The sequence below is a fragment of the Adiantum capillus-veneris genome, chromosome 7 (assembly GCF_014529385.1).
Source record: "Adiantum capillus-veneris isolate H3 chromosome 7, ASM1452938v2, whole genome shotgun sequence".
Lineage (NCBI taxonomy): Eukaryota > Viridiplantae > Streptophyta > Polypodiopsida > Polypodiales > Pteridaceae > Adiantum > Adiantum capillus-veneris.
Window position 1 is genome coordinate 9,814,645 of NC_140937.1, and position 13,576 is coordinate 9,828,220.

At 44.9% G+C, this 13,576-nt stretch overlaps 1 protein-coding gene across 1 annotated transcript in view; it reads right to left on the reverse strand.

Moving 5' to 3' along the window:
• The window catches only part of ATOEP16-4 (Mitochondrial import inner membrane translocase subunit Tim17/Tim22/Tim23 family protein), a 46,867-nt gene that overhangs the window by 20,170 nt on the left and 13,121 nt on the right, over positions 1 to 13,576 (reverse strand). Inside the window, exons 2-4 of the mRNA XM_086515604.1 lie at positions 9,419 to 9,470; positions 9,282 to 9,313; positions 9,109 to 9,142 (exon numbers count right to left, since the gene is read on the reverse strand). Coding sequence (XP_086371730.1) covers positions 9,109 to 9,142; positions 9,282 to 9,313; positions 9,419 to 9,470 — 118 coding nt within the window. The remainder of the gene's footprint in view (positions 1 to 9,108; positions 9,143 to 9,281; positions 9,314 to 9,418; positions 9,471 to 13,576) is intronic.

The window sequence follows — 13,576 nt, forward strand, 5'->3', positions numbered from 1 at the left end:
GACATAGCCCATGCAGTGGGAGTTGTGAGCCGGTTTATGGCTAGTCCAGGCAGGTTGCATTGGGATCCAGTGAAGTCCATTATGAGGTACTTGAAAGGGACTAAAAACAAATGCCTCTGCTATGGTAAAGGACCAATGGAATTAAAAAGATTTTGTGACTCTGACATGGCTGGTGATGTGGATACATGGAAATCCACAAGTGGCTATGTATTTACTCTTGCGGGAGGTGTTGTTTCATGGTGTTCTAGATTGCAAAAGATTGTTGCATTGTCTACGACAGAGGCTAAATATATTTCAGCCACAGAGGCTTCCAAAGAAGCTATTTGGTTAGCACGCCTATGCAGTGAGTTTGGTTTGCCTGCCAAGGCACCTATGCTTGGTTGTGATAGCCAAAGTGCCATATGTCTAGCAAAGAACGCCATGTTTCATGCACGCACAAGGCATATTGATGTGCGGTATCACTTCATATGAGAAGTGCTTGAGGATGGCCTTATTACATTGGCTAAGGTCCATACATCACAAAATCCAACCCATGCTCTCACTAAGTGCTTACCCAAAGCACAACATCATCTATGCATAGAGATGGTGGGAGTCACGTAGCTTAAAGGCGCCATTTATGCCTTTAGGTGGGAGGTTGTTGGGTTAAAGGCCCAAATGGCCCCCTTTTAATGTATATTTTAAAGGTACTAACCTTTGGCCAAGTTCACATTGAACTTGGCCACTAACTTATTAAATTGGTCCTTACACAATAATAAAGGGATAGTGAGTTTTTACAACTCACTCACTTATTCCCTTGCAGATAGCGTGCCCTCTCTCTCTCTCTCCCTTTTGATCTACTAGCGCCCTCCTTCTTGCTGGTCTTCGCCACCTCTCCCTGCACACACCCCGCACACTCGCGTGCTCTTTCACTTGCACACACCGCCGCGCGCTCATCACGGTCTGCGGTATGAAGCTACTCAACGACTACCTCGTCACTCCCCCCGCAAATAACCTAAAAAGGTCCGGGCCATGAGCTCAGAAGACTGTACAACCAAACGGTCTCTAGACCGCAGTCTGCGTCGCTTGGAGGTTCAAGCATACAACCAAACGCTCCCCAGGCATCGGCCTGCGTCGTTCGGTGTTTTTCTAGTATACAACAAAACACTCCCTAGGCATCGGCCTGCGTCATTCCGAGGTTCAAACAATACCAAAACAGTATTTCTCACTTCTCCACCCGGGAGTACAATCATCAATCAATGAAGCCAGTATTAAAACCAGAGTCAAACAGTTCAAATCGGCACCAAGACGGGTTTAAAACAGATACCATCCATTTCAAACAAATTCCAAACGGGATCACCACCAAATTTCAAACAGGATCACCAAACATGTCACGTGACACATCCAACCCTATGTGTCCGTGGAAAAGCTACAACATAACAGGGTTCAATCAGTCCAGTCAGTCTAGATTAGAAGTGATCTGGCACTTTCTGTGAGTCTATTCGTAGACCGTGCATGCCCAGTCACTTAGCATAGATGCATATCCTCTGGTTGCACACAGCATGATCATCAGTATTTCCATCAGAATCCATCAGATTCTAGAATCCATCAGATTCTATCAGGGGAATTTTCCAGTGCATTTAGCCTATTTTCCCTATTTTTGACATTTTTCACTTATTAATTCAAGTGACTTTCCAACAAAAGTAGGTAGGGCAATTTGGGTAAGAAAATATATAAGCAAACCAAAGCTAGCATTCTTTGGCACATAAGCAAGGAGCACAACAGGCCTTTGGCAACAGGTACTCCCCTCTCTCAGCAAGAACAAGAACCCCTCAAGCACTTAGCGTTTTTGGTTCCAACCCCCTAGCGTTTGTAGCATCGCCAGCCCTCCCTTGCCTTGGCGATTCAGCCATTGCTTGACCGCGGTAGCCCTTTGCATCTAGCTTTTCCTATCGCCAGCAGAACCACCTGATTAGCAGCAGACCAAGTAGCGTTTTTCAGCATCAATTGCAGCAGACCAAGTAGCGTTTTCAGCATCAACTGCAGCAGATAAAACAGCGTTTTCCCATCCCTAGCACCCTGCAGATACCAACGTTTGTTAAGCCTTTTCAGCCTCCACAAAAACGCAGCCAAACCAGCGTTTTTCAGCAGTCCAAATCAGCTCGAAAATTCAGTAGATAGCGTGTTGTGTACTGCAGTTAGAAGGTTACAAATTTCAGTCCTTAGGTCATTGTCACCATCCCCGTCGTCGTCACGGACATAGCCCCCAAGTTGCATCAGTTTTTATGCATCATCATTGTACCCGTTTGTGGAATCAATAGTAGACCACTCTCGCCAACGAGAGTGGGGCCTTTGGAGGAGGATTTTGCAACGTCTCTAGTGTCGTATCTCTCTTCTCTCTATCTCTCAGTCTCATACACTTGCGCGCACAGTATCCACTCACTTTGTTTGTGATCATAGCACTCTCCATTAAGAACGGAAGGCTCTCCCTTCCATAAGAACTAAAGGGAACCTTGAGCAAATATGGATCACTCATCTTGAGAAAGTACAACATTCATTCCGCTGCACCTTACATTGGTATCAGAGCTTTGGCAGTGTTCTGTATCACTCAAGGAAAGAACACAATAATTTTTTTTGCTTGTTTAGGTCGCACGAACCCAAGTTCGCTTGGGCGTGTCGATTCCTAATCGTGTTTTCTGAAGAGTGACAGGAATCCCAAGAAAGAAGGGCTTGTCCAGCCTCCCCTTGTGTCTCTTTTCACTCATTGAGAGCGGACCGTGCACTTAGCGGCCGGCCAATCGACGTGAGGTGGGAAAAAGCAACCTTGGTGTGATCGCAAGGCCGCCAAGGGGTGCGCCCGCAGGAAGGAGTAGAACTCGGGTGAAGAGAAGATCCTTCTCAAACACGGTTTGCAAGCGAAAGAAAACCTCAAGAACCTCAAGAACCCAAGAACCCAAGACCCTCAAGAACTTAAGAACCAAAGACCCTAGTGCATGGTCGTCACCCGAAGCAGAATGGATACTTCGTATACAGGTGATGAGCATGAGAGAGGCGACGAAGAGTTCTCCCCACCAAGAGATTTTTCCGACCCTCCCCCTTCGCCATCTACGCCACAAGTTGGACCAACTTCTATGGAGATGATGGTCAAGTCGATGTTGGACATGATGGCGGCACAACAAGAAGCGAATCGCCTTGCGCTGGCACAACAAGAAGCGAATTGCATTGCGCTGGCCCAACAAGAAGCGACTCGCATTGCTTTGGAACGCAAGCGCGAAGAACGAAATGAAAGAAATGCAATACAACAACAAGAAGCGAATCGAGTTGCGTTGGCATCGAACGCGAGCGCGATAAACGAAACGAACGAAAAGCAGAAAGGGAGGCCGAGCGTGAGGCTCAAAGAGATCTACGTACTCAAGAATTGCTTCGACAAGTGCTAGCCTCGAGGTCCGAACCAGCCAAAGATCGTGGGAGTTTCTCAAGTGGCGCAAGCCACGATGCGGATTCCAACAACCCAGTCACCGAGAAGTTGACTTTCAGTAAGTATGATGATAAGATGGATACTACGGTTATTCATTCTTGGTTGCATCAATTTAATACTTATTTTGCGACAACTAAGAAGACAGGAAATAGCAAAGTATTGACGACAGCTATGTACCTTGCCGGTGATGCCATTAATTGGTACCACGCATGGCAAGAGGCACAATTAGCCGCGCACCTAGAGGAAGCCAACGAACTCACGCCCCTTTCCTTCAATTGGGCTGATTTCCAAGACAAGCTCAAGGCGCGGTTTATGCCACCTTAGTACCTCGCACGATTGAAGGACGATTGGCGCGCTCTCAAGCAAAATGGTATGCCGGTTATGTCTTTTCTAATAGTGTTTTGCAGCTAGGTACCCAATTACGCAAGTCGGATGTGAACACAAAGAGGCATTCCTTTATGGATTGGACAAGTATATCAAGTACGATGTCGAGGTACTCGATCCAATCGATCTCAACAAGGCGGTAGCGATTGCTCTCTCATAGGAGATGAAGCACAAGGGAAAGCCTAAGGAGAACAAGACGTCCACGCAGACTTCTCAGAACCCTCAGAACGATAAGAACGGTAAGAATGGCAACTCTTCTAACCAATCTTCCAACAATCTCTCAGAAAAGAATTCTTCCAATGAATCTAAAGGTAAGGCTAACACAATTGCTAAACCTAAGCTTACTCCATATAAAAAGGTAGCACAAGGAATTGTAGGAGGATACATCACGTCGGAAGAGCAAAGCACTTATTCTAAGGAAGGTCGTTGTTTTCATTGTCACATTAAGGGTCACATAAAAAGAACATGTCCTAAGCTTGAATCGAATGAATCTAAAGAATCCACAGAACCCACTTCCTCTGTCAATGCAATTAATGATAACACGAGTGTCCCAAGTTTCTCATGACCCTCCCATTGATGATTCTCTCATTAAATGTTACGGTCGTATGACGGGGCAATGTTTTGTCATATTGTTTGACCCAGGTAGTATGCATATGTGATCAGTCCCTCTCTTGTTGAGAGAGCCCGCCCCAAAGTTAGTTAGAGATCTCCTATCGAGGTCTCTGGCTTTCTTCCCGGTATGGACGCTCTCATCACGGAGGAGTGCCTTGATATGTTGTTTGCAATTCAAAAAGCTGCCTTCACTAGAAGATTTGTTGTCTCTCCTCTCTCAGGATGTGATATGATTTCGGGCATTCGATGGTTTCGTAATGCTAACCCTCTCATTGATTGGGAGGCTAACACTTTCACTCTCAATGCCAAAAGTGGTTCTCCCATTGTCATTCATGGAGAGGACATCGTTCCTTCTCCATCTCTCATTGCTAATATGCACGACAAGATTGAACGGATTCATGAGAAGGAGACTCTCTCAGTCTCTTTTTCTCCAAAGCATGACACACAGGCTTTGCATGATTGTGAGCAGCATGATGATTTGATTGACAATGATCAGCATGATGATTTGGATGATAAAGACAAGCATGATGATTTGCATGATCAAGATGTGATTTCTCACGAGCATGATGATTTGCATGATCAAGATGTGATTTCTCACGAGCATGATGATTTGCATGATCAAGATGTGATTTCTCACAAGCATGATGAGTTGCATAAAGATGATGTGATTGTTCACAAGGATGATGTGTTAATGGCTGCTTTTTCTAGCGAAACTAACCTCGTTGTAGATTCTGTCATTCAGGAAGAACCGATCTTGGCTCTTCAGCCTAGGTCCACAGAACCCTCACAGGAAGTATTATGTGTTCGCATGATTGATACGCACGCATTGCTCTAGTGTTTCATTTGTGATCGTTTCATGTATTTTAGTCAACGTCTTTATGTGATCCCTTTTCCTAGGCATGACATATTGTACGTTGAGCACGTTTCAGTCATGAATGAGCACGGATGTATGCGGATTGTTCATGAAAAGCTGAAAAGTATGCATTCAAGGAAGTCACCTTTCTTGTCTCTTCCTTGGCACGACACATTCGTAGAACGAGCACATGAAAGTATGAGCACCAAGTATGGGTATTTCCGTTGTGAATTACCAAAGTTGATTGCTCTAGATCAAAAGAGAAAGATTCGATCTCATTGTTTGCATGTCTTTGATGAACGGTTTGGCACTCCATCTCTTTGTTCATCTACATGGCATGCACAATCTTTGAGGAAGACAAGATTTTTTTCATTCACTTTACATGGAATGGGTATGTTCATGTTTTTGTGTTAGAAATGGTTTCAGGAATTTTCAGCCTTGGAGATTCTTGAAGAAGAAAGAAGCAAGACTCTAGACGAAGTTGAAGCATCAAAGGAGCCACAAAAGACTTTGTGTCGCTTTCGGCACAGCCCAAAGAAACAAGCGTTGCAGACCTTTATGAAGTTCAAGTACCGCACGACCCACACATCAGAGTAAAGAGTCCTTTCCAAGATTCCGGATGCTATTGGTGATCTCCCTCGACGCCATACAGTTCGGTACCAGTACCTCACTTTGAAAAGGAGGGGATGTCACGTGACACTTCAAACCCTATGTGTCCGTGGACAAGCTACAACATAACAGGGTTCAATCAGTCCAGTCAGTCTAGATTAGAAGTGATCTGGCACTTTTGGTGAGTCTATTCGTAGACCGTGCATGCCCAGTCACTTAGCATAGATGCATATCCTCTGGTTGCACACAGCATGATCATCAATATTCCCATCAAAATCCATCAGATTCTATCAAATTCTATCAGGGGAATTTTCCAGTGCATTTAGCCTATTTTCCCTATTTTTGACATTTTTCACTTATTAATTTGAGTGACTTTCCAACAAAAGTAGGTAGGGCAATTTGGGTAAGAAAATATATAAGCAAACCAAAGCTAGCATTCTTTGGCAGATAAGCAAGGAGCACAACAGGCCTTTGGCAGCAGGTACTCCCCTCTCTCAACAAGAATCCCTCAAGCACTTGGCATTTTTGGTTCTAGCCTCATCGCCAACATTTCAGCCCTAGCGTTTGTAGCATCGCCAGCCCTCCCTTGCTTGGGCGATTCAGCCATTGCTTGACCGCGGTAGCCCTTTGCATCTAGCTTTTCCTATTGCCAGCAGAACCACCTGATTAGCAGCAAACCAAGTAGCGTTTTCAGCATCAACTGCAGCAAGTAAAACAGCGTTTTTCCAGCCCTAACACCCTGTAGATACCACCGTTTGTTAAGCCATTTCAGCCTCCACAAAAACGTAGTCAAACCTGCGTTTTTCAGCAGTCCAAATCAGCCTGGAAATTCCGCAGATAGCATGTTGTGGACAGCAATTAGAAGGTTGCAGATTTCAGCCCTTAGGTCATTGTCGCCATCCCCGTCGTCGTCACCGACATAGCCCCAAGTTGCATCAGTTTTTATGCATCATCATTGTACCCGTTTGTGCAGTCAATAGTAGACCACTCTCGCCAACAAGAGTGGGGCCTTTGGAGGAGGGTTTTGCAACGTCTTTGGTGTCGTATCTCTCAGTCTCATACACTTGCGCGCACAGTATCCACTCACTTTGTTTGTGATCATAGCACTCTCCATTAAGAACGGAAGGCTCTCCCTTCCATAAGAACTAAAGGGAGCCTTGAGCAAATATGGATCACTCATCTTGAGAAAGTACGACATTCATTCCACTGCACCTTACAAACAAGTTTTCAAACAAATTCTCAAACAAACTTCAAACTTAAAAAGCAATCTCGACATTAGCCGAGCTCGAAAAGTCGAATGACTTTCCATCCTGAAACCTGCACCAAAAATTAGGGTTAGGTTCCTTCCATGAGGTCGTAGCCGAGCACAGCATTGTCCATCAGCTCTTGGACAGACAGTGTTTCTTTGGCGGCAATGGTAGTCTCAAGAGATAGCAATCACATCGAACCTCCAAGGTCATCTACTCGTGAAGAGGCATCTACTGAGAGATGTCGAGAAATTTCAAGTTATAATCTGCTAGGGTTTCCATGGCAAGCATTTCAAGATACCCACTTTGCTAGAAGTTGCACTCCGAAGGAAGATGTCAAAGACCATATAGCTTCGGGCAAAATTTTCTTGAAAGCTTGTCAAATCCTTGGAAGTGTGCTACTTGGTAGCTATAGACATCTGCATGGTACTGTCTCTGAGAAAAACAGCAGCTCGAAATAAATCTTGGATCCTTCTCTTGCAAGTGATCTTAATGGCTTATGCCCTGTAAGACATGAGCGGTGAAGACGGGAGCACACCCGATGCGCGATGAAGTAAGGGTGGAAGTGGCTAACAAGTCCGGGTCGAAGCACGAGGCTAAAATTTCCAATGAGCTTTTGAAAGTATAATCTTGCTTTGTTTGCTCTTTGGTAGGACCGGTATGCTTTCAAAAAAGCACACGCCTGATCCTCTGATACCACTGTCACAAGACGGGCACCACGTGCCAATAGAAAAGAACAGACTGAGCAGACTTTTAACACTTCGATAACATCTGAACTGAGAAAGAGAGAGAGAGAGAGAGAGAGAGAGAGAGAGACGACACGCGACACGGAGTGGGGGAGTTCCACCCCAAAGAATATTGGCCCCAAACCTTGACACCCCTTTCGGTATTTCTTTATATTGCATCAACACAGTACAAGCCGGTACTCTAGACTCTGCACCTTCTCCAGGAAGCATGCCAGAGAATGAGCCCTAACCTCATATTTAAAGGCCCTAGGCCCCAAAAGTAGTTTACAGTAAAAAGCCTTCAAACTCAAAAGCATCTGGTCCAAAAGCAATGCCAAAAAGATGCCAGCATAATTTACGAAAATCCGTACAACCTGCCACGTCATCAGCCAACGCAAATGCAGAAATCCGTACAACCTGCCACGTCAGCACTGCCAACCTAAAAAGCAAAAATCCGTACAGTTCTGCCACGTCAGCAGTCGACGGAATTTCCAGAAGTCTGTTTGCTGCTTCTTCTGTTGCTTCTGCTTCTTCTAGAGTTTAGGCTCCTCGGCCAATAGCTCCGTTCTTCAGTAGGTTGACACGTCAGCAGTTTGTTACAACAGATTGGATGACGTGACACAAAATTTACGAACGGGCTGACGTGGCAAACAGCACGGATTTCCGAAATCTGTGCTGACATGCCGACGTGGCTGATCGTATAGCAAGCCGACATGGTAGACTGTACGGACAGTTTTGTAATTTGCGCTTGACAACCTGCCAGCAAAATTTACGGGACGTCCGTACGATACTGCCGCGTAAGCCTGTCAACGCGTTTTGCCAGTCCGTACACTCTGCCAGACTGTGAGTGTGTCAGGGGGCCTGACGCGTCACCAGTTTGTGACAGGACTTTGGCCTCACATAGACGTTAAAAAGCTTTCTTTCCTCTTTCTTTCTTTTCTCAAATGCAAAGTAAGAAAATAAATAAAAATTGTGAATTTTCCTTGTGCAAGAACCATTTCACATGACTTCAGCATGTGTTGAAAGATCCCATTCAAGACATTAAAATCTTCACAACCAACTTCAAATGCACCCTACCACAATTTGAGTTAATAATCTGCACTTAAACTACCTTTACACTGTATTAGGTTGCCAAAGATCCAGCTTTGACATAGACAACTATAAAAGGTCTCTAGCATTACATATTAATTGCATTCTAACTCAGTAAACTGACAAAAGAGTTACCCCATAATGCACTATTCCTGCCAACTGATTTAGCCTGCAAACAGACCAGGCAAAAAACGTAAACCTGCTGCTAATTTAGTATAATGAGAAAACTCTCTGAGGCGTATAAAGAAATCGACAGGACAATAACTGCTGGTAAAGGATTCAATTTGTAACACAATTTTGAAGCTTACCACATACGCAGCCCTCGAAACCCCTCTATATCCTGAATTCAGAAAACGAGAGACTTCAATCAGAGATGATAAAGTTTGGCTTGGCATAATTTACCCTTATGGATTATCATAACACCCTTACTAACATCAGAACGCACCTTCTTTCAGAGAATCATGAGATCCTGCTATAAGCCCCCATGTGACACCAGCCTGCAATGGAAAGGATGTTGTATAATAGTACATTTAGACAGGGTTTTAAATACACAGATTCTAGAAAATAAAAAGACAGCACTTGTCGCAGGTTTGCTCCACAAGGCAACCATATTCACCTTTTACATATTACTTTCACATTAATTAACCCATGAACTCGTGATAGACAAACCTCCTCCTCCTTTTACCAATGTTTTGTGCCCACAATTGTGCAAGACGTTCATGTCCAGGCACCTTAGATTAGTTGCATCCCCTCTGATTGCACATGATCATAGCCAATGTCTGCTTACAATTGCATTAGTACCGAATTTATCTACATGTGAATCACCTCTTATTAGAAGTTCATCAACTCATTAATAAGTGACATTTTTGCATCATTTTTAGAATCGTGGGATTTTTAAGTGGCATTGCCCTACCCATCTTTTCTCCCTAATATAAGTGACCCTAGTTGTCACTTCTCAACCATAAGTCAGTACTTGCAGTACAAGTACCAGTACCCACGTTACCTCAGCACCTCACGCGTTTTTGCACCAGATCAGCCAGCGTTTTCAGTTTTTTGCCAAAGTACCAGATCAGCCCAGTGTTTTCAAATTCAGCCTCAGATCAGATCAGCGTTTTCAGATTCAGCCTCAGATCAGATCAACGTTTTCAAATTGAGATCAGATCAGCGTTTTCAGACTCAAATTCAGCCCAGCGCTTTCAGATTCCGCCTCATATCAGCGATTCAGATTCAGCCCCAGATCAGCCAGCGTTTTTCAGTTTTCAGCCCAGCGCCGACTTCGGTGATAGCAGATCAGCCCATGGCATCGTCGCAGTTGCAGATCCCAGCACGAATCCTTAGCATTTTGCATTTTCAGCCCTTAGCCTCGCAGAACCAAGCACCTTGTCACGCGAATGGGCACCACGTGCCAACGGAAAAGAACAGACTGAACAACTTTAAGCACTTCAAATAACAACTAAATAGAAAGAGATGCACGACACAAGTCGGGAAGAGGCAGAAGGGTTAGATTTCTTCCATGAGGTTGTAACCGACCCCAACATGGTCCATAAGCTCTTGAATAGTCAAAACAGGCCTCGATATACAATGTTCCTGTGGTGGTGATGGTAGTCCCAAGACATAACAATCACACTAGATCTCCAAGGTTTTCGGTTTGAGAAGAGACACTTGCTGAGAGATGTCGAGAAATTTCAAGTTATAATTTGCTAGGGTTTCCGTGGCAAGCATTTCGGGACACCCCACTTTGCCAAAAGCTGCACCCCGAAGAAAGATGTCTGAAGGCATATAACTTCGGGCAAAAAAAATTCTTTAAACCTTGCCAAGGCCTTGGAGTGTGCGGCTTGGTAGCTATAGACATCCACCACTACATGGCACTGCCTCTGCGAAAAACAACGGCTCGAAAAATCTTTGATCCTTCTCTTGCAAGTGATCTTTATGGCTTATGCCCTATAAGACAGAGCGATGAAGACAGAAGCGCGCCCAATGCGCAGGGTGGGAGTGGCTAATTAGTCCGGGATCGGGACACGAAGATACTTCAAATCAAATTCAAATAGACTTTGGAAGCGCCACCTTGCTCTGTCTCCTCTTTGGTAGGACCGGTATGCTTTCAAAAAAGCACACGCCTGAAGCTCTGATACCACTCATGGGAACGGGCACCACGTGCAAACGGAAAAGAACAGACTGAACAACTTTAAGCACTTCAAATAACAACTGAACAGAAAGAGATGCACGACACGAGACGAGGAGTGGCTGTATTCCACCCAAAGACAGCACTGGCCCCAAGCCTTGGCGTCCCTTTCAGTATTTCTTTATATTGCTTCAACAAGGTACAACTCCCATGTCTCTACTCTGCATCTCTTGCGGGTAGACTCCTTAGCCTCTTAAAAGCAATTTACATGAAAAGCATCATACTCAAAAGCATCTTGCCCAACAAAAGCTACCAACGCAAAACAGGGAATTCCGTACACTACCACGTCAACACATGTCAGCACAAAACGTAGAAATCAATATAGGCTGCCACGTTAGCAAGACAACACAAAATACGAAATTCCGTAAAGGATGCCAAGTCATCGGCTTCTATGCTTTTCTATGGGTTGCTTTACTTTAGGCCCCACCGGATGGGAACCTTAAGTTGGTTGAAACTTCTTCTACTGCTTCTTCTCTTAGGGTTTAGGCCCCTCGGTCGAGATCTGCGGGTTGGCTCCGTTCTTCAGTGGTTTGACACGTCAGCAGTTTGTGACACACCCATCGGCATCTTAGCATCTAGGACCATTGTATCAGCATTTGTGCAATCAAAGCAAATACCTCTCTAGCGATAGAGAGGGGGGCCCCTGGAGGGGGGTTTGGATACGACACCGAGAGGTTGTAAAACCCTCCTCCGAAGGCCCCACTCTCGTCGACAAGAGTGGTCTACTTTGATTGCACGAAGGTGTACAATGTGTATGCAATGGACTGATGCAACGGGACTATGCCGATGACGACGACGGTCATGACGACGGCGACTTGGGCTGAATTCTGTGATCTTCTTTATGCTGAATTTCTTGGACTGTTTCGGGCTGAAAATGGACTGTTTTCTTGTGGTGTTTATGGCTGAAAATGGTCGCTTCCTTCGGGGTTCATGCTGCAGATGAAAACGCTGATGCTTTATACCTGCTGAGCTGCGTTTTAGGGCAGATCTGCACCTGCTGAAAACGCTGCCAATGATGAGGAACACCTGCTGAAAAACGCCACCAAAAGGCTGGAATTTGCAGGCTGCCTAGCGTTAGTGAAAACGCCAATGGCTGGCTGAGCCTGTCGCTTGCTGACCAAGTGCCAAAAACTGGAGACTTATGGCGATGGTTGGTTGTAGGGAGAAAACGTTGAGGCTGTGGTGTAGATGCAAAAACGCCAAGGGTGGTTGAAGATGCAAAACGCCAAGGATGGTCTGAGGGGGGTACTGCTGAGAAGTTGCCTGCTGAGCGGGGAGCTCTTGCTACCTCTTCTGCCAGAAAGTGCTAACTTGGGTTTGCTTATATATTAACTTAGCAAAATTGCCCTACCTACTTTTGTTGGAAAGTCGCTTAAAAATAATAAGTGAAAATAACCAAAAATAGGAAAATAGGCTAAATGCACTGGAAAATTTCCCTAACTAATGCGAATGGATTCTGATGGGAATTCTGATGATCATGCTATGTGCAACCGGAGGATATGCATCTATGCTAAGTGATTGGGCATGCGCGGTCTATGAAGAGACTCACAAAAGTGCCAGATCACTGCTAATCTAAACTGACTTGACTGACGGGAACCCTGCTATGGTGTAGCTTGTCCACAGACACATAGGGTTGGGATGTGTCACGTGACATCCCCTCCTTTTCAAAGTGAGGTACTGGTACCGAACTGTATGGCGTCGAGGGAGATCGCCAACAGCATCCGGAATCCTGGAAGGGACTCTTCGTCGGCCCACTCTGCTGTGTGGGTCGAGCGGTACTTGAACTTCATAAAGGTCTACAACGCTTGCTTCTTTGGGCCGCGTCGAAAGCGACACAAAGTCTTCTATGGCTCCTTCGATGCTTCAACTTCATTGAGAGTCCTGCTTCTTTCGTCTTCAAGAATCTCCATGGCTGAAAATTCCTGAAAACATCTCCAACACAAAACCATGAACATACCCATTCCATGTAAAGTGAAGGGAAAAAAACTTGTCTTCTCTAAAGACTGTGTATGCAATGTAGATAAACAAATAGACAGAGTGACAACCCGTTCATCAAACCCATGCAAACAATGCGATCGAATCTTTTCTGTTTGATCGAAATCAATCAACTGTGGCAAATCACAATGGAAATGCCAATGCTTGGTGCTCATACAATTATGTGCTCTTTCGAAAACTGTGTCATGCCAAGGAAGAGACCTGGAATGCGACTTCCTGACATACAAACTTTTCAACTTTTCATGAACAATCCGCATACATTCGTGCTCATCCATGAGAGAAACGTGCTCAACATACAATATGTCATGCCTAGAAAAAGGGATCACATAACGATGTTGACTAAATACAGGAAACCTTCATGAATGAAACACTCGAACAATGCATGGGTATCAATCATGCGAACACATAATACTTCCTGTGATGGTT